This window comes from Lagenorhynchus albirostris, chromosome 10, assembly GCF_949774975.1.
Source record: "Lagenorhynchus albirostris chromosome 10, mLagAlb1.1, whole genome shotgun sequence".
In the NCBI taxonomy this organism is placed as follows: Eukaryota; Metazoa; Chordata; class Mammalia; order Artiodactyla; family Delphinidae; genus Lagenorhynchus; species Lagenorhynchus albirostris.
This window is the reverse complement of record NC_083104.1, coordinates 68,284,020-68,305,390: the sequence shown is the minus strand read 5'-3', so window position 1 is coordinate 68,305,390 and position 21,371 is coordinate 68,284,020. Positions and strand designations below refer to the sequence as shown.

The window sequence follows — 21,371 nt, the reverse complement described above, 5'->3', positions numbered from 1 at the left end:
TTCATTACAGATATATAATAGGAAAAGATATCTTTTAAATAACTTTTCTGCAATATGTTTTTCCCAATACACACATATTAAATCGATTTTATGCGCTAATTTTTATTTTATTTTATTTAACATCTTTATTGGAGTATAATTGCTTTACAATGGTGTTAGTTTCTGCTTTATAACAAAGTGTATGCGCTAATTTTTTAAACTACACTTTAAAAAGAATACTTACTAGATCACAGTTATAGAGAGGCTGACATACTTTTTCTAGAGTGTACAAATATCTGACATTATCTTTTGATTCATTTGCTGTATCTGTGATTCTTGCATCCAAATCACGCCAATTCTAAGAAAAGAAAGTATAAGAGTCCTATGAAACATCCAAATATATCACTGTGCTAAGGTTTAATCATGAAATTCAAGCTGTCTTCCCTAATCATTCATATACTAAAAGAGTAGTTACTTAAATGTGATTGATATATCTTTTTCTTATATTATTTAAGACTTAAAGTTATTATAAAAACCTTAAGTGACTTACTAAAACTGAAGGCTCATTCTGTTTGTAATTAACATTCTGTCTGTTGGCTTAAACCAGACCTGCTTCTACCTGGAGTGACTTTTCTAGGTTAGAAAAGTGACATTACATTATTCTGGGTCTTCAGGAAAGAAAATATTCCCATCAGCAAAGTGTATTTTTCATATCCAGAAATAATGTGCAGAGATGCTCAGGGACCATGGCCGTTTGCCTCATCCACCATATATAACAATTGATTAATAGCCATAGTAATAAAGGACTACTAGAATCAGAACAAAACAATATCTGAAACTTTCTGAGTGAGGGAAAGATAGAAACAAACAATTCTCAGGAGAATAAATGCAAATAGCAAATAAACTTTAAAAGATGCTCAACTTCATTATTAATAAGGAAAAGGCAAAATACAACAAGCCATTTTCCACATGTTCGACAGGCAAACAAAAATTTTTAACTGATAATAAGTATTAACAAAGTTGTGGAGTATACACCCTAGGGAAATGCTTGCTTGTAGGCGTGTAGAGGCTTTAACTGTAGTAATGTTTGTGAACACATAGAAAAGGAACAATTTTCCTCAAAAAGTTAAACACATTGAGCCGAAATTCCACTCCCAGGTATATACAAGAAAAATGACAACATATGTCCACACAAGAACGTGTACCAGGGGCTTCCCTGGTGGCGCAGTGGTTGAGAGTCCGCCTGCCGATGCAGGGGACACGGGTTCGTGCCCCGGTCCGGGAAGATCCCACATGCCGTGGAGCGGCTGGGTCCGTGAGCCATGGCCGCTAGGCCTGCGCGTCCGGAGCCTGTGCTCCGCGGCGGGAGAGGCCACGGCAGTGAGAGGCCCGCATACCGCAAAAAAAAATAAAAAGAACGTGTACAAGAATGTTCACAGCAGCATTATTCATAATAGCCAAAAAATAGAGATAATGCAAATATCCATAAACTGATAAACAAAATGTGGTGTTATCTATAAAATGGAACATTATTCAGCTGTGAAAAGGAATAATTACTGATACATACTACAACATGGATAAACCTTGAAAACATTATGCCAAGTGAAAGAAACCAGTAACAAAAGACCACATATTATATGATTCCATTTATATGAAATGTCCAAAACAAGCAAATCTATAGAGATAAAAAGTGGATTGGTGGTTACTTAGGGCTAGAATGAGGGGAAGGAGACAGATGGAGATGGGAGGTGATAGCTAAAGAGTACAGGGTTTCTTTCTGAGGTGATAAAATGTTCTAAAATTGATTGTGGTGATGGTTGCACAACTCTGTGAATGTACTAAAAACCACTGAATTTTGCTCCTTAAATGGCAGAAATGAGTAATATGTGAATTATATCTCAAGACTGTTGAAAAAAAGAAAGGAAACAATTTGTCTAAAAACAAGAAAATGATTAAATAAAACCTGATGCATTAACATTATGGAAAACGAAATAGCCTGATCTGATAGGTATAACTCTCCAAGATATGCTGTTGGGGGGACCAGGGAGTTAAAGAAAAATAGAGTATGATGATGCCATGTAATTTTAAAAATTTAGAAACACAAAACAAATATATATATATATATATATATATATATATATATATATATATATTTTAAAGGAAGAAACAGAAAAGGACCTGGAGAGAATCAAGCTAAACTGTTAATAAATATGACCTCTAGGAAAGGAGATGGAATAGCGGGGATGAGATGTAAGATAGAGGACATTTTTGCTTTTGACTTTCTATATAGTCCTCTAATTCAATAAGCCTCTATTGATTTACAATTTCAAAAACAATTTAAAAATAAATAGCAATCACCCCATAGTAGTACTGTCAAAATTGGTGTGTGAAATATTGAGAAATAAATTTTCATTTCTATACTTCCTTTTCCTCTTCTGGAAGTAACGATGGTACAAGAGAAAGCCTTACTCAAAGTTTTAACACTTCTAAATACATGGTGCAAAGTATATGATGCGAAGAAGCAGTTCAAGAAGGGTAATTTTCCAGTTGGTTGCTCTGAAGTAAACTTTAAAATACAAGGCTTTTTACCTTTAAGAGTTTGGAGCGTGCAACATTAAGCACATTTATAACAGCCTTACAACTTGGCCCTTTAATCTGTTCAATGATATAACTGAATTTGGCTGACATGCGTTTCCAGTGTTCCAGTTCAGTGAGAGGACCTGAGTCATCAGCTTCTCTTCTCATCTGCACACTTTCAATAAGTACCTGCAATCAGAAAAGTTCACAGAGTATAGAAACGTTACTTTCTGCTTTTAGAACCTCATTATTTGCACCTTTTCAAAGAAAGTTAAAAGTACAAATAACATTCAACACTGAATAATATTAAGAACTCTTAGCAAACTAAGACTAGAAGAGAATTTCTTTACCATGATAATTAGTACCTGCCAAAAGTCTACAGCAAATATCATACTTTGTTTTACATGTATATTATAATTTTTAAACATCTTTATGGGAGTATAATTGCTTTACAATGGTGTGCTGGTTTCTGCTGTATAACAAAGTGAATCAGCTATACATATACATATGTTCCCACAGCTCCTCCTGCTTGTGTCTCCCTCCCACCCTCCCTATCCCACCCCTCTAGGTGATCACAATGCACCAAGCTGATCTCCCTGTGCTATGTGGCTGCTTCCCACCAGCTATTTTACATTTGGTAGTGTATATATAAGTCCATGCCACTCTCTCACTTCGTCCCAGCTTACCCTTCCCCCTCCCCGTGTCCTCAAGTCCATTCTCTACGTCTGCATCTTTATTCCTGTCCTGCTTGTAGGTTCTTCAGAACCTTTTTTTTTTTGGATTCCACATATATGTGTTAGCATACGGTATTTGTTTTTCTCTTTCTGACTTACTTCACTCTGTATGACAGACTCTAGGTCCATCTACCTCACTACAAATAACTCAATTTCGTTTCTTTTTATGGCTGAGTAATATTCCATTGTATATATGTACCACATCTTCTTTATCCATTCATCTGTCGATGGACACTTAGGTTGCTACCATGTCCTGGCTATTGTAAACAGAGCTACAATGAACATTGTGGTACATGACTCTTTTTGAATTATGGTTTTCTCAGTGTATATGCCCAGTAGTGGGATGGCTGGGTCATATGACAGTTCTATTTTTAGTTTTGTAAGGAACCTCCATACTTTTCTCCAGAGTGGCTGTATCAATTTACATTCCCACCAACAGTGCAAGAGGGTTCCCTTTTCTCCACACCCTCTCCAGCATTTATTGTTTCTAGATTTTTTGATGATGGCCATTCTGACTAGTGTGAGGTGATACCTCATTGTAATTTTGATTTGCATTTCTCTAATGATTAGTGATGTTGAGCATCCTTTCATGTGTTTGTTGGCAATCTGTATATCTTCTTGGGAGAAATGTCTATTTAGGTCTTCTGCCCATTTTTGGATTGAATTGTTTGTTTTTTTTGATATTGAGCTGCTTGTAAATTTTGGAGATTAATCCTTTGTCGGTTGCTTCATTTGCAAATATTTTCTCCCATTCTGAGGATTGTCTTTTCATCTTGTTTATGGTTTCCTTTGCTGTGCAAAAGCTTCTAAGTTTCATTAGGTCCCATTTGTTTATTTTTGTTTTTATTTCCATTTCTCTAGGAGATGGGTCAAAAAGGATCTTGCTGTGATTTAAAACATCATACTTAAAGATGAAATTTTAGAAAATACCACTTTAAAACCAAAGACAAGACAATTTTGCCACTATCACCACCCACTTCCATTCAACCAGGTCATGGAGATCATAGCACAGGATAAGGAAAGTAAACAAAAGGTATAAGAATTGGAAATAAAAAAACAATGGCATTATCATGGAGGGAATGGTTGGCCACATTTTAAAAATTCAAGAATATCTAAAGACAAACTTTTACAATTAATAAAAGTGAATAATTCAGTAAGGTTTGGGGCTGTATATATAAATATCAGTAGCATTTCTTTACAAGCCATCTAGCAATCTGAAAATGTAATTTCTAAAATGACAGTATTTGCTATAACAAATAATAACAATGTAAGATATCTAGAGATTAACAAAAAATGTACAAGACCTTTTTGGAGAAAATTAGAAAACTTACTTTCAGCACACAAAAGAAGGCCTAAATCAGTGGAGAAATATACCATGTTCATGGATGGAAAAATTCAACATATAAAGATGGAAATTTTCTCTAAATTAATGAAATGAAATTTATTTCATTCAATGAAATTTCCAGTCAAAATCTCAACAAGGTTTTCTTTTCATGATACTTAGCAAACTAGTCTTTTTTTTTTTTTTTTTTTTGCGGTACGCGGGCCTCTCACTGTTGTGGCCCCTCCTGTTGTGGAGCACAGGCTCCGGACGCGCAGGCTCAGCGGCCATGGCTCATGGGCCCAGCCGCTCCGCGGCATGTGGGATCTTCCCGGACCAGGGCACGAACCTGCGTCCCCTGCATCGGCAGGCAGACTCTCAACCACTGCGCCACCAGGGAAGCCCCAGCAAACTAGTCTTAAAATTAATTTGGAAGAACAATCAAACAGAAATAATCAATGCAATTTTGAAGAAAAATAATGAAAGGGACTTGCCATACCAAACGTTGATTTAGTAAAAAGCAACATAAATTAAAGCAGTATGGTATGAGTACAAAAAACAAATAAGTAGACAGGTGGGATAGATAAAGGGGTCTAGAGACTTGATAGATATTACAAATTTGCTGGTAAAGAATGGACTACTAAATACACTTCTGAGACAATTGGCTAACCATATGGAAAAAGACAAAATTAGATTCCTACCTCACATTATACACACACAAAAATAATTCCAGAAAGATTAAAAACCTAAATGGTAAAACATTTAAAGAAAATATAGGAGATGGGGGTAAAACTATAAAGAAAAGCATGGAACTGAACAACATGATTGCCAAGAAAATGGTTACCACTAGGGAGAAGAAAAGGGAGTTAAAATTGGGAAGAAAAATGCATGGAGATTGCAAGGTGCTGGTAATGCTCTATGTCTTGTGCAAAAGTTACACAGGTGTTAATTTTACAATAATTTGTTTATTTTATTTTTATTCATTTGTTGTTCATTTCTGTATATTTCAGTATTTAAAATAAATAAATAATTTAGGAGAATATCTTCACAACACTGGAGTAGGAAAGTGTTTCCAAAATACAAAAAGCACAAAGGTTCTAGTCACTGGAGGTAGCTAAATTGAGGCTGGATTACCATTTTTAAAGATATTTACATTAAAATGTAAAACTTCCACATGACTAAAGACACCGATATCAAACGAAAATGCAGGACACAATGGGGACCAACAAAAGATTAACAGGCGGAAAATATTATTCAAACTCCAACAATTCAGTTAAGATATCATCAAGCAATCTGAAAGAAAACTAGGTAAAGGATATGAACAGGCAATTCAACAAGGAGGAAATCTAAATAGTCATTAAACGTCCACAGCCTCAACAGTGTTCAGGGTAATGCAAAATAAATCAAGATACCATTTCACATCCAACATACTGGCATCCATTAAAAATCCAACAGTCCCAAGTGTAACGAAAGATATGAAGACATGGGAGCTCCCATTTACTTCTGTAAAAAAATATAAGTTAATATAACCACTATTTGGAGGGCCTTGTAGTACCCAATAAAAAATCTATACTACTTCTCTCAGCCATTCCCTGGGAAACTCTTGAACATGTGCAAACGAGACCAGAATAAAGATATTCATTGAAGATGTATTATTATTGTTTGTAACAGGAAAAAAAGTAGAAACAACTGCTTTCTGAGGGAACAGGTGAGTTCTCTACCTCCTTAAACAGAGGATACTAGACATAATTTGAATGTCTCCTAAATGTCTGGAAATCTACAGAATAAACGGATTCTCTCATAGAGGAATACCAGACAATAGTTAAGTGAATGAAATAAATTTACTTGTATCAACATGGATGAAAGAGAATGTTAAATAAAAAAAAAAACTGTAAAAGGATACCATTTATGTAAAGATTTTAAACACAAATATATATTCTGTATTTTCATATATATAATTTATTTATATATAATATAAAGCTTATAAATATGCAAATGCAATAAAAGTATAAAACTTTCAGGGGAATGGAGGAGACAATAACATCAGAATGGTGGTAATATACAGGGAGGGAGAGGAAAGGGTTGGAGGATTTAGTGAAAATAAGAGATCTGAAGCAAAAATAGCAAATGGTTAGTATCTGTTTAATCTCAGTGGTACTTACAGGGGTGTTTCTTATTTTCTGTACATTTTTTATGCTTATAACTTTCCATAACTACAATCGTGATGGAATTAAGAATACAAATGAGTCAAAATACACAGTTGATTTTTCAAACCTATGAAGCTTCTCTCTTTAATCCATGAAATGCTTATAATTTTAACCATGGTTTATGGAACTCTTTCCTAATCTTATTATAAGTTTCTCCACCTCCTTAAATAAAGGATACTAGACATAATTTAAACTTTTCTTAGTGGCTGAAAGTCTATATAATTTGAATCACTGAATTAAAGAATGAAAATGGACCTTAAAATTAACTAAATCAAGCAACACTTTTGATGTTTAATTCCTGCTACAACATTATTCATAGATGATAATCCAACCTCAAATCGGATACTTTCAGGGATACAAAACATTCCATTTTCGGGTGGGGGGGGAAATTTTGTGAGAAAGTGATCCTAATAAAATCTCCCTCCTTATAACCATCACACTCCACTCTTAATTCTGCCTGTTAGGGCCATTACAGTACAAGTTTAAGTCCACATGAAATACCATCAAATATTTGAAGACATCACGTCACTCCTAGGTCCCCTTCTTTTCCCAGGTCAAATATGTCCACGTACTTTCTTTGAATGACATTGTTCATATCCTTGGCCAAGTTTTCTCTGAAATGCCCATTTCTTAATGATTTATAGCCGTTCTTTACATAGTATACATATGTATACTAACTCTGTTACATATGCTGATAATATTTCCTCCCAGAAGGTCAATTATCTTCTAATGTTGCTTACAGTGATTTCTGCCATATGGATCTTACATTAATTTGTTTATATAGTCATATATGTCAGGTTTTTCCTTTCATGGCTTCTGGGGTTTGTATCTTAATAAGATATTAATATAGTTCTGCATTATGTTCTGATTCAAGTATATTTTTTGTTCTATTTTTCACATTACTTTTTTAAGGCTGGATTCGTTCACTCAACATGTTTTTGAGATTCATCCATGTTGTTGCATGTATCTCTTTTTTTAGTTTTAGCTTTCATATTTATGTCTATGATCCATCTTGAATTAATTTTTGTGTATGACAAGAGGTCAAGGTTTATTTTAGATGTAATATTTTTTAAAGAAGTCTCCCATTTCTTGCACTGATTCTGCTTAACTGGAGACCATTTGCTACAATTGCCCAACATGATTTTCCTTTTTTTTTTTTTTTTTGGCTGTGCGGCTTACAGGATTGTGGGATCTTAGTTCTTAGTTCCCCAACCAATGTGAAAGCGCAGAGTCCTAATCACTGGACCACCAGGGAATTCCGCCCAACTTTTCTTATTTCAAGTTGCCTAATCTCCTTATGTTAAGCTATTTCTTTTGCTTGCTCATTTTTATAAAAGAAGATCTATTTTGATTGATCATGATAATTGGAGGAGATCTCCTCAGCCACTGTGTAGGACACAGCTTGAATTCCACAATGGCTTACAACTCCCTCTTCCTATGCCAACTGGCATAGTAGGCAGCTGCAGGAGTCCTTGGTGGACAATTACTTCGAGTACCTAGGGACACCTGGGAGCAAATTTTGTGGCCGGCACTCCAGGCCTTGATGGAGTTTCCAAAGTCCTCCAATTTTTCCACTCCAACTACACCTCCCTCCTTCTAACAGTTCTAAGAGAGGTAAAATCAGAAATGTTTTTCTCTAACTCTTGCTTGCTCAAGATTTTCCTCCCCTAGTCCTCATTCAACTGAAGATTTTCTTCTCCAGTTTCACTGTCCTGTGCTCATGAACTAGAGATCTGTGAGTTGGCTTCTAGAGTCCTCTTTCTGTTTAGAGCAATTACCTAATATTTGGTTGTGGTCAACGTTTGTAGTGTAAGTTGGCACCTCTCAGAATGTTGACATATACCCCATTCCTATCACTGCTTTTCTTACTGCCAGAAAGAAAATGTATTTGGCCAGAGAGCTGCAGATTTGCCACTGCAGTACTGATAGGAATGAGCCTAGTTTGAACCTCTCTGTCAACACAGACAATTCCATTGATCAACCAAGAGGTATTTATTAAGTGTCTAGCATTGTGGCTATAGTCTCTTCACCGTGTACTTTTCCTCTCTCTCTAATGAAGAGCATAAACAATACATAAGATATTGGAGATAAATGCTGGCTATTTCTGTTTCTTCATTATTCCATTCTCAAGCCATAATGTTATGGTTTCCTCCTTAAAGTGGGAAATATCTTAAAGTTGATATTAAGTGGTCCAAAGAGAACAATGATTTTGCACTAGAATTAAAAATAGGCTGAATTTCATAGTAGAATCTGGAAGGCTCCTCTTCCCTGTACTTTTAGGGACAAAATGCAGTGACTAGGACACAGATATGAACTATGACTCATATCTGGTGAAATCACTCAGGTCGGCTCACCTGTTCAATCTGTCTGTACCATATCATCAGCACGTCCTCTAGCTGACGAACAGTTTCTGAATTGCTAGCTGCGAGTGTCACTTCTTCAAAGGTATGCAGTTTGGAAAAATCAACATTGTCTATCTTCTTTAACTTAACTGTTCCCTCAATACTTATTCTAGCACCTAAAAGGGAAAAAATAATATTGACAAGAGGTGTTTAATGTCAATGCATTAAATGCCAATGTGTGGTTTCAAGCTGTAATTACTAAAATGTTAGAGATCTAACACTTTATAGAAATATAATTCTAGGTGATCATTAGATTGTGACTATGATTTATTAATAAAATTGCATATTTTAACAATATGAAATAATATAATTTATATTTTAAAAAGAGTTCATCGTAATGTATATATTTTTAAATATGGTAAAAATTTTCTCAAATAATATAGGAAGAGAATCCTCCTTCTACAATGGGAGATATAAAAGAAAATGTATCTTATGCCTTCAGAGATCCGTGGAAAGAGAAGTTCTAATGATTTGATATCTTATCTCTAGGTCTCATAATTGCTTTGATTTACATCTTTTAAGATGGAAATGTTTTCTCTAATGCTTATTTTTAATAACTTATAGTTAATTTGCTCATTTGTACTAACTGATTAAACATTAAATACTATACTTACCATCTAAAGATGAAAGGTATCTGCTGATGGTTTCAGTGAAAATGTGTTTTTCAGATTCTCCTTGCTGGGACTGGTTTAAAGCACCCCAATTATTTGTCGCAAGAATAGCTGGTAGAAATATATTTGCCAGCATATTCCTAATCCCAACTAGGAGTCCTTCTGATACGTCCAGAAAAGTAAATAGCACTTCCTAAAAGTGTAGTGTTCAAATGTTATTTTACATGCTGATCCCATTAAAGAACTGAAAATCATAACCTATTTTACATTACAATAAGTATAGACAATATATCTTATAAACTATTAGGAAAACTTAAGTGGTGAATATTAAGGTTCTAAAATCAACAAACTTATATTCTGCCCGCATTTAACCATTCACATACTTGCTCATCAAGTAAACACTTTCCCTGGTGCTTTAATTTCTGCATAGGGAAGGAGGTATGGCCTGGAGTCCATACAATGTGAGGGAAATGAAACTGAGTCTCCTACATAAAGAAAGTTCTAGGTGGACAGTTGCCCTGTCCATGAAAAGGGGACGAGAAAAACTCTGTCAGTTGAGGTAAAAAGCAATTAAACTAGCCCTCTGCCCAGAAATTTGGATGGAAAAAACATTGGTCAAAGGGTACTAACTTCCAGTTATAAGATGAATAAGTTCTGGGGATCTAACGTACAGCATGGTGACTGTAGTTAACGATACTGTATTGTATACTTAAAAGTTGCTAAGGGAGTAGATCTTAAATGTCATTACCAAAAAAGGAGAAAAAAGGTAATTATGTGAGGCAATGGAGGTGTTAGCTAATGCTATGGTGGTAATCATTTCACAATGTGTTAAATCAATTCTTTGTATACCTTAAACTTACATAATGCTATATGTCAATTATATCTCAATAAAGCTGGCAAAAATGCTTAACCATATATTTGAAAAAAGTGTAAACATACTTCATGAATATTTTTAGTATTTATAGGGACATCATTGCGACAGCGAACAAAAACTACACACACTCCTTTTAGTTTCTCTGGGGCTGCGCTGTCTATATACAATCTCATCATTTTTGCCCCTTTGGTTGCTCCAGGAATAGTTCGACCACATTCTGAAAACAAAAGTCAAGAACTTAGCATACGATCACATGACTGATCAAATGTGATAAATTACTGTGGATCTTACACCCTTGTTCCTTGCTTTAGTTTGAGAAGTTTTCAATATAATTATGGAATAAAATTTTTTATCTACAAAAAAATGTAATTGCAAATCTTAAATTGCAGCCTCCTTGGGTGCCTTTCACTGAGTTCTGCACTTTGCTCCTTTTGGCCTGGCCTCAGGCAGGACTTTCATGGAAACCCTTCTCTTATCCCATTCTCAACCCTTTGCCTCCTTAATCCTTGCTAATCTTTCGTATCTCAGCCAAAATGCCACCTCTCAGGTAAACTTTCACTGACTCCCCCAAGAAGATCCTGTCCCCCACTAAATACTCTCATAGCACCCGACTTATATTAAATCCTTCCTTGAACTAATTTCAATGAAAATGTATCATTAGAAATCTTTCTTTGATGTTTAAAAACTATTTAAAATATGAGAATTCTGTTAGATAGCTAGTTGCAATATTTTTTTCTTTATTTTTTTTGCCTGCGTCGGGTCCTAGTTGCGGCACACAGGATCTTCATTGAGGCATGTGGGATCTTTTCTTTGTGGCGTGTGGGCTTCTCTCTAGTAGTGGACTGCAGGTTTCCTCTCTCTAGTTGTGGCATGCGGACTCCAGAGCACGTGGGCTCTGTAGTTTGCAGCACGCAGGCTATCACGTTGAGGCGTGTGAGCTCAGTAGTTGTGGCATGTGGGCTTAGTTGTGGGATCTTAGTTCCCCAACCAGGGATCGAACCTGCATTCCCTGCATTGGAAGGTGGGCTCTTTACCACTGGTACCATCAGGGAATTCCTTGGTTGCAATATTAATAAGCAAAAAATCAACAGTCTTCCTGTTCACAACCATAACCAATTTGAAGTATGATCTAAGAAAATTTTACATCCCTATCACAAAACCATAAACATCTTTTGTCTGCCCAGCCCTCCTTCCTTTGGGTTTGGGGAATTTCTCCCATCCTGGGATTCTGGAGGACATCAGTCTCAGAGCCCTGCAGGGGTACACATGTGAAAACTATACTAATTAGACTCTCTGCAAGACTGTAAATCTTGAATGCAGAGACACAAAGATAAAAGGGTATCTGAGCAAGGTCAATCTACTGATGAATCCAAAGAAACTGCCCTGAAATCCATGGAAATGCTCTATTCCTATTTTTCCCAAGGCCTGATTGTTCAGCTAGTTCTAAATTTTGTGAACTACCCAAATGTTTTAATTTTTTTCTTACCTAAGCCAGAGTCTGCACCTTGCTTGCAGCCAAAGAACCCTGAGACATGGTATGCAGCAATGTAGAGCTCAAATGCTCATTCAAGGAGGTTGGCAGAATTACCTTTACCCTTAATATTCTCCCTTTTTTCCTTGATAAGTGAACCTGAATTTGTCCCATTTAGCAATCTGTACATTCTCAGGGAGACAACTGCTTTCTCAGCCTCCCTAGCCCCTAGGGTAGTCACATGACATTAAGAATCTTGGGCTTTCCTGATAAAGGGGAGAGGTGTGACTAGTAGGCCCCTTTCCTACATGATGAAAACCCGTACATAATGTCTAGACTTCATCTTGCAACCATGTGGAACAAATATGAACACAAAGCAATGTGTTAAGAATGGCAGAATAGGGGACTTGCCTTGTGGCGCAGTGGTTAAAAATCCACCTGCCAATGCAGGGGACACCGGTTCAATCCCTGGTCCGGGAAGATCCCACATGCTGTGGAGCAACTAAGCCCGCGCTCTAGAGCCAGTGCTCTAAAGCAAGAGAGGCCACCGCAATGAGAAGCCCGTGCACCACAACGAAAAGTAGCTCCCACTCGCGGCAACTAGAGAAAAGCCCGCACACAGCAACAAAGACCCAATGCAGCCAAATAAATTAATTAATTAAATTAAAAAAAAAAAGAATGGCAGAACAGAAAAAAATAAGAATCTGGGTTTCTGATGGCGTTACTGAGCACTTGAACCACTGCTAGCCACTGCCTGCCCAGTTATGAGAGAAAAATAGACTCCCTATTTGTTTAAGCTACTATTAGGTTTTCCATTACTCACAGCTGAACATATTCCTGGCTTCTAAAAATTCAAATGCAGCTACACTAAAGAATATTATACAGCATCTTTTAAATTAGATAAATCTATATTTAATAACATAAAAAATGTCTAGGTTATACTGTCAAGTCCAAAAAGTCAGTCAAGAATAAAACGTGTTACATGATCATATTTTTAAAATGATACTAAGTGTCTACGTGTTAGCACATGCATATAAGAAAGACATGTAGAGGAATACTCACCAAGCTGATAAGTATATTATTTTTGGAAATAGCAAAAATAATAATTAAAAGTATGTTTACCCTTTCTTCTGGCAGTTCTCCTGAGAATTCTTCCTAAAAAGTCTTCCTAATCCACGTAGAATTAGCTTCAATGATATTCATTGAGGCATTGTTTAAGGGAGAAAAAAGTTGTGAACAACCTAAATTCTAATAATAAGTTTTGAACCTAATAGTTGTCTCAGCCTAATGAAGTACAATGCAATTGTTTAAAATTTAATTGTGGAAATGTATCAGTGGCATGGAGAAGACAATATTATCAATTTTTAAAAGCTACCATAGAATAATATATAGAGTTGGATTACATTTTTATAAAGCATCTATAAATTGTTTTTTCTTAGTTCAATTAAATTGAAAAAAAAAAAGGAAGCATATCTTGGGTGACATGGTCCCCAAACAGGAAATGCAATGTTTTTGAAAATAATTAAGAGAAGGCTGAACTAACTCTCATGGCTACTGAGTTCCTTTTTCTTTCTGAGACTGGACTATAATCTTGGAGGACAAGACATTTTTAGGGAGTGAGGCAAAGTTTACATGGCACTTGCCCTGAGCCCAGCATAACCACGGTCCTCCCAATCCCATGAGGTGAGTTCCATTACTGTTCCCATTTTACAGATGAGAAAACCAAGGCTCGGAGAGGTGAAATAACTTTCCCAGTGTGACCCAGCGAGTAAAGAGTGGAGCTTGTCTTCACCACCTCACTTCTGACCCTCTCCAGGATCGAGCTTTAAACCAGTGTGTCAAACAGTGTCTATCTGTGATCTCCTCCTCCCTGCAGGCCCAGGGGTCTGCACACTGTCAATGGAGGGTGTGATAAGCTCTGCAGTTTAAGAAAACAACATCTGGTCTGGGATACTCTCACGCATATACCAGGATACACAGGATAACCTGCCTAGAAGAAAAGGAAAGTTTCACACTGTTGACACTGACTTGAAATCCACCCTGAGCTCCAAAGTTTGGACCAAGGCTATTTAGAAAGATAATTGTTAGGGTAGAGGGTTCTTAGAATCTAGCAGGGCACTGAGTATGGGGAAAGTGGCTTCCTTCGCAGTCCTACCTTGGCCCCTTACACTCTCATCCAGTACCCGCCTGCTCCCCATCAAGCTTTGCCTCCTCAGGACCCACAGGGCTGGTGGTCTGGGTGAACAAGGCATAGGCACAGTCACTGTCTGGAGGAACAAGTCATTGGGCTGCTGAAGTTTGCAGTGACCAGCACGATCACAGGAGGGGCAGCAGTTTGTAGTTACTTGGTCACTCTTCCAGCTGAAGAATGCACGTCCTCCTTCTCATCTGTCTTGTACTTTCATAAGTTTTGACAAAGAATGACCCAAAGCACCAGAGTGGGTACAAGGTCAGCAAATCACAAAGCATTCCCAGCCTCCAGCACATTTGGCATAAGTGAGATGCTACTTGTGAGCCATAAAAGAGGTGATTACTTTCCTGGTTAAAGGCAGCAAGAATGCCGTAGGCTGTGGAAAGGTGGAGGCACAGAGAGCCCGTCTCAAACTTACCTTGTCATCCAGAAGCATCCTGGAGAGCTCTGTCTGTCTGGTGTTGTAATCTTGGCACAAAAGGAATATTCTCACTAGCTCTACATTCTTGTTTTGGCCCAATAAGTTTGAAAATGATACTTTTTTTTTTTTTCGGCTGAAAACTTGAGAGTTTCATTATTATTATTTATACTATACTCTTCCAAAGAAGGTTTGAGGCAATATAGGATAACAATAAATGCTATGGACTGAATGTGTCCCCCCAAATATATATATGTATAGCAGTATATATATATATACTGCAAAATAGGATCCAACTCTACATATTATATATGCAACTCTGGATGTCAAGGAGTCAATGAACTGTGAATATGTCTTAGACTTGCAGCCATACTTATAATTTGGGTCATTACAAACATCTAAATTAGTGATCAGAAGATAAAACTACCAGAAGATCAAACTATATACATAGTGGTATATATACTGTGTATATATATGTACATATCTCATACATACTGTACATATACATATCAAAATACATGGAAATAAACACACACACACACACACACACACACACACACACACACACACACATATACCAAAGAAGTTACAGAAGGATACTCATCAAGGAGTTAACTTGATTATTCCAAGTGAGTGGGAATGTGGGTGGTAGTTTTAATTTTTCTTCTAATTGTAGATATTTTCTCACCCTTCTATATTTTCAGCTATTGTTTTATTTATTTATTTTTATTTATTATTTTTTTTTTGCGGTACGCGGGCCTCTCGCTGTTGTGGCCTCTCCCGTTGCGGAGCACAGGCTCCGGACGCGCAGGCTCAGCAGCCATGGCCCACGGGCCCAGCTGCTCCGCGGCATGTGGGATCTTCCCAGACCGGGGCACGAACCCGTGTCCCCTGCATCAGCAGGTGGACTCTCAACCGCTGCGCCACCAGGGAAGCCCCTATTGTTTTAATTTTTAATGAATTATGAAAATGTGGACCTTACAATAATGTCCCAGCATAAGAACTGTGAGAGACAGAAGATCAATAGAGCAGACATAGTCACTAATCATGAGTCTACATATTTTGTTGGTGAAGAAAGACATATATATTAAACAATTAGATGAAAACAGAAGAACATGATCAAGTGGTGTATTTTACAATGCAAACTTTAAAAGAGACAGGCGTTTGGAGGATAGTGATGGATGTGGTTTGGAACACTCTGAGAAAGCTCTGAAGTAAAGAGAATGCCTGAGGCAATCCGGAGGAGGGGTAGGATTTGGCTGGGTGGAGACACTTAGGAGGGTGGAGAAAAGGGCACAGAAATGACTGGTGTGGACAGACAACCATGAAGACTGGCTTAGAGAGAGCAGCAAGGTGGAGAAAAGGGCACAGAAATGACTGGTGTGGACAGACAACCATGAAGACTGGCTTAGAGAGAGCAGCAAGTTTATGTTTGGCAGAATAGGAGATTAGACTAAACAAGTACTGTGTGTCCAGGTTATGACAGGCCTTAGTAGAATAAATGAAGAGTTTGGACTCAATCCAACAACAGGACAATGAAAGATTTACTTGGCAGGAATAAGTAGTATGGATTTCAGAGAGGAAATCTGGTAACAGAGATACTGGTTTTCAATCTGGAAAACTGGGGCAGGCATGAGATAGGAGCCTAAGCTTAAAGGCAGCACAGGAGGGGGCTTCCCTGGTGGCGCAGTGGTTGAGAGTCCGCCTGCCGATGCAGGGGAGGCAGGTTCGTGCCCCGGTCCGCGAAGATCCCACATGCTGCGGCGCAGCTGGGCCTGTGATCCATGGCCGCTGAGCCTGCACGTCCGGAGCCTGTGCTCCGCAACGGGAGAGGCCACAGCAGTGAGAGGCCCGCGTATCGCAAAAAAAAGAAAAAAAAAAAAAAAAGGCAGCAGAGGAGGAAAGCAAGAAAGAACCAACAGAGGGGACACGGTAAAATCCACAAGATTTATAAGATAAGTAGTCTAAAACCAAAGGATGATCTGTGTACCTAGTTATTAAGACAAAAGTTCAATGACCTGGTAAAGTATCAATTCTTTTTGGAATAACGTGAAAAGTAGAGAAAGCCAGATATTCCCCTGCCAGCTGCAGCAAACACAAGATGCTGACCCAGGACCACAGGGAGTGACTGCTGTGCTTTCGGGTGGTTTCATGACTATTTCTAGTCATCTGACAACACGTGTACAAAATAGCTCTACCTGTTTCAAGGAAAAGGCAATTAAATTCTAGTGAAAATGTGTATTCCCAGGATAGGTCAATGACTTCTATAAGGATGCTTTCTTCTTCAATCATTAGAGCAATCTTGTAAGCTCCTGGTAAATTTTCTTTATAAATATAGGATTGTCTATGTGTACGAGAAAAGATATGCTGCACTTCAACATTCATTCATGAATAGCTGGCACATTACCCTTGCAAAACATCCTTACCAAGACCAGGTACATCTCCTTCTTGGTACAAAAACTTCAATGTCTTACAACCATCTTTCATAAAAAAAAGAGTAAATGCTTCCAGCTGTTAAACAAAAGAGAAAATGATAATGAATAAAATGACTAAGAAACTACAATAAAATGAACCAAGCCCTGTGCTAGGCATTTTACATACCTTAGTCCTCATAGTTTTGTAAATAAAGAAAATGAAGCTAAAAGAGTTTATTCAAGGTACACAGAAGCAGGTACATTAGAGGCAGCATTAGAATCCGAACTAATTTAACTCCAAAATTATCATGGAATATAGGGTGAATTCTATTTCCAAACCTCCATTACTTATCTACATATATAAGTGGGCCTCCACTTACCTAACCCTGCCTCACAGCATCTTATAGGGGTAAATAGGTGAGTCCAACTGGAGGTAAACATAAAGAATTATAGTTAAGAGAAACTACTCTCTTTTTTTGGCTGCACTGGGTGGCTTGCAGGATCTTAGTTCCCTGACCAGGGATTGAACCTGCGCCCTTGGCAGTGAAAGCACGGAGTCCTAACCAGGGAATTCCCAAGAGAAACTATTCTTAAAAGTTGATTTGTGGGACAGTAAAACTTATTAACTAACTGTTTTGTTTGACCAATTATTTGAGTAATTATATTTTCAGCAATTATAATTTGACCTATATTGTAGCCAAACTAATATAAAAACAAATTAATATAATGTCTTCCATATTTATGAGCATGAATTTAATTACTTATGAGTCAGTATAATTATCTTAGTAAGTAGACATCTAGGTCACATAAACAAAAACTCTCACACATCATTAGGGAAACACAAAAGTTTACTGACCCCCCTTCACCTAGTCCCACTGATTTCATACATAAGTGTCTTTCCTGGGCAGTGGGTTTCTCTTCACTTACTGACCTATTCCTGTAGGAAGTATCTCAGGTCTGGCAAAGCCTCTCACCCTTGGACAATGGTTCTCAAACTTTTGTGTGCATCAGAGAAGCAATGAGGGGACGTCTTAAAAATAAAGAACGCTGGACCCGAGGATTTGCATTTTTAAAAAGTTCCAGGTGATGCTGCTGCTGGTCCTGGGACCACGTTTGGGAACCACCACCCTGGGAGATGAAATGGAGCCACGGAGATGAGCAAAATTCTAGCCCTTCATTTTCTACTCTTCCATCTCACACGTAAACTTGGCTCTCTTGCATAATTACCATCTAAAAGATACAGAAGCTGTCAGCATAGCTATTCTTGCCCAGTTCCACACTTTCATGCTGTATGTGACTTCTATGACCCATCAGCTTTGAATGCATCCAAACTCTCAAAAGTAGACCGCATGACTGTGATTAAAAAAAAAATCAATATCAAACGTAATGAATTCTTGTCTTTTAGACATGTTGTACTCTTGAGGCCAGCAGAGTGAAAACCGTCGTGGGCCGAAATCATGACTGCGGTTAAAAATTCACTTATAATACGTAATACTTTACAAATGCTTCATCTGAGTTTCACCACAACGTTGCACCAGGTAAGGTGGCATTATTATGCCCCTCTTGCAGAAAAGAAAATTAAAGCTAAAAAGAATTTGAGGGGACTTCCCTGGTGGTGCAATGGTTAAGAATCTGCTTCTCAATGCAGGGGACACGGTTTCGAGCCCTGGTCCAGGAAGACCCCCACATGCCGTGGAGCAACTAAGCCCGTACGCCACAACTACTGAGCCTGTGCTCTAGAGCCTGTGAGCCACAACCACTGAGCCCACGTGCCACAACTACGGAAGCCCGCGTGCCGAGAGCCTGTGATCTGCGAGAAGAGAAGCCACTGCAATGAGAAGCCCGCGCACCACAACGAAGAGTAACCCCCACTCGCTGCAACTAGAGAAAGCCCACGCAGCAACGAAGACCCAACACAGCCATAAATAAATAAATAAATAAAAAGAATTTGAGGACTTCCCTGGTGGTCCAGTGGTTAAGACTCTGCGCTTCCATTGCAGGGAGGGGGCACAGGTTTGATCCCTGGTCAGGGAACTAAGATCCCATGTGCTGTGCAGCCCAGCCAAAATAATAATAATAATAATAAATTAAAAATAAATAAAAATAAAAAGAATTTGAGTGAAGGACCCAAAGACACATACCCACAAGTGCAGAACCTGGAACTCCAGATCTGCTCTCTTTCCACAGAACTGTGCTGCTGCTGTCTTGACTTTGGAAAACACTATCATGTAAGCCAGGAAAGTAATGTCTGTGACTATCATCAGCAGCGCTGAATGACAGTAGCAGGAACACACGAAGTAGTAAAAGCTTGAATGCCAATGCGGCAGAAACCTCTGTATTGGTTAGGGTCCTGGCAAGCAAAGGAGTCGTAACAAAGAGGCTCTGAAGAAACCTAAAGAGGCTACTTCTAGAGGCCAGAACAGGGTAAGGGAAGCTGTGGCACTAGCAGCAACACAGGACTAGCAACAGAGGAAAACCAGTACCACCTCGAGGCCTGGAAGGGAGGGCGTTGGGGGGAATGGGGTAGCAGGAAGCAGGCTGAGAGCTGGAGCTGGGGGAAAGGGACTGTTCGGGAGGACACTGGCAGAAACGTGGCCAAGTGGGGAGGGATCAGGCCTCTTTCTCTTCTGCCCTCCAATCTCCTGCTGGTGGCTCCCAGAAGCCGAGCCACGTGGAAACCAGAGGATAAGGGAGCCCATGTGGTAGATTCCAGAGAGGTCAGCCTTCCAGGCCACAGAGCAGGGTGGAGCACAGTCGGGAATGGATCTGAAGGCAAACAAAATAACCACCACCTCTGCTGCTGTCTACCCTTTTGCGGAGCCTTTAATGAACTGTTTTCACTCTGGATTGAGCAACAGGCCTCACATAAAAGAAAAACTTTTCCATACACCCAGTTACCTAAACAACCACAACAAAACATACCACCTCTTGCTCCAACTTCTTACTCACCCATCCACTAATCGCGATGCCAATTTACTACATGTTCTTGCTCTGTCCATGTAATCAAATGAGCACTCTAATCTCTCCCAGATTTTGACATTGGTTTCCATCCTAGATGTACTTACTATCTTCCCTCCACTGTGGCTTTGCAATTCATCAGCAACTCTTAAGGAAACACCTTTCCTGGCTTGACTCTTCCCTTAAACCTAGATTTCCCATTCCTTGCAGCCTAAGCAGTGTCTGGCCTGGTCTATGAGAGCCTTAAAGGAAGAAGCTAACCACAAAGACCCAAAGTCCAAGACACGCCCCAGGAATGACAAATGGAAGGGTTTGCAAGCATTGGGCACTCCCACTTCCTGGGCAGCATGTTAGCCAGTGAGAGAGACTTCCTCCAAGTAGAGAATGCCAGCCCAGAAAACCAGGTGGCAAATACTTAAGGGTGATAATATCACCTCTGTAGATACTCATCTCCCCAACTTAGTCCTGGCAGCAGTCTTCCTCTGAAGGCACTGCCCAGTCCCCACGTCTATGCCTAAATCTTTTGCAGAGCTAGTGGGATTCCAATTGTGAAGTTAGCCAAATATGTGGCCTTGAAATTTTCAGGTGCAACAATGTTGATTACCTATATAGTTTCTTCCCTAACCAAGCACAGGAATGGTCCTTGGGACAGGCTTGAAGCCTGCCTGGGCCTACTGAGAATCACATTTTTTAGAAATTGGCCTTCCCTTCCTCTCTTGGTCATCTGCTCAGTGATGTGTGCAAGGTTGTTTTGCATCACTTTCTTCTACCTAGAGAATAGGCAGACACATAACCAGAGTCACCAGAGGAGCCAAAATAGAGAAGGGAGGCCAGGAGAGATGAAAACAAATGAAAAAACAATACAAACAAACAAAAACAATTGAGAGTGGCAAAGAGAATCCTGCTGCCATTGGGTGGTACCATCCATAGCCCGGGCAGGTTACAGAATTCGTGAGGCCCAGTGAAAACTGAAAATTCAGAACCACTTGTTTAGAAATTATTAATAATTTTAAGATGGCAACAGGAGATCATTTATCCAAGGGTAGGGCCCTTCAGCACAAGGGCCTACTCAACTAACAGCCCGCATGCCCGTGAAGCCCTCCTTAGCCACACGCACACTCCCACAGGGAACTCTGGTGACCCGGGAAACCATCCTACTTCCAGTCGCTTGCTGTGGCACCTCTTGTTTTATGTACACATCTCCAAGGTTGTCT

The 21,371-nt window shown here is 38.8% G+C and overlaps 1 protein-coding gene across 1 annotated transcript in view; it reads right to left on the bottom strand.

Annotated features, from left to right (window-relative positions):
• The window catches only part of DNAH8 (dynein axonemal heavy chain 8), a 329,745-nt gene that overhangs the window by 306,743 nt on the left and 1,631 nt on the right, over window positions 1-21,371 (bottom strand). The window contains exons 3-8 of the mRNA XM_060162780.1: window positions 17,212-17,296; window positions 10,771-10,922; window positions 9,835-10,024; window positions 9,173-9,336; window positions 2,569-2,745; window positions 224-337 (exon numbers count right to left, since the gene is read on the bottom strand). Coding sequence (XP_060018763.1) covers window positions 224-337; window positions 2,569-2,745; window positions 9,173-9,336; window positions 9,835-10,024; window positions 10,771-10,922; window positions 17,212-17,296 — 882 coding nt within the window. The remainder of the gene's footprint in view (window positions 1-223; window positions 338-2,568; window positions 2,746-9,172; window positions 9,337-9,834; window positions 10,025-10,770; window positions 10,923-17,211; window positions 17,297-21,371) is intronic.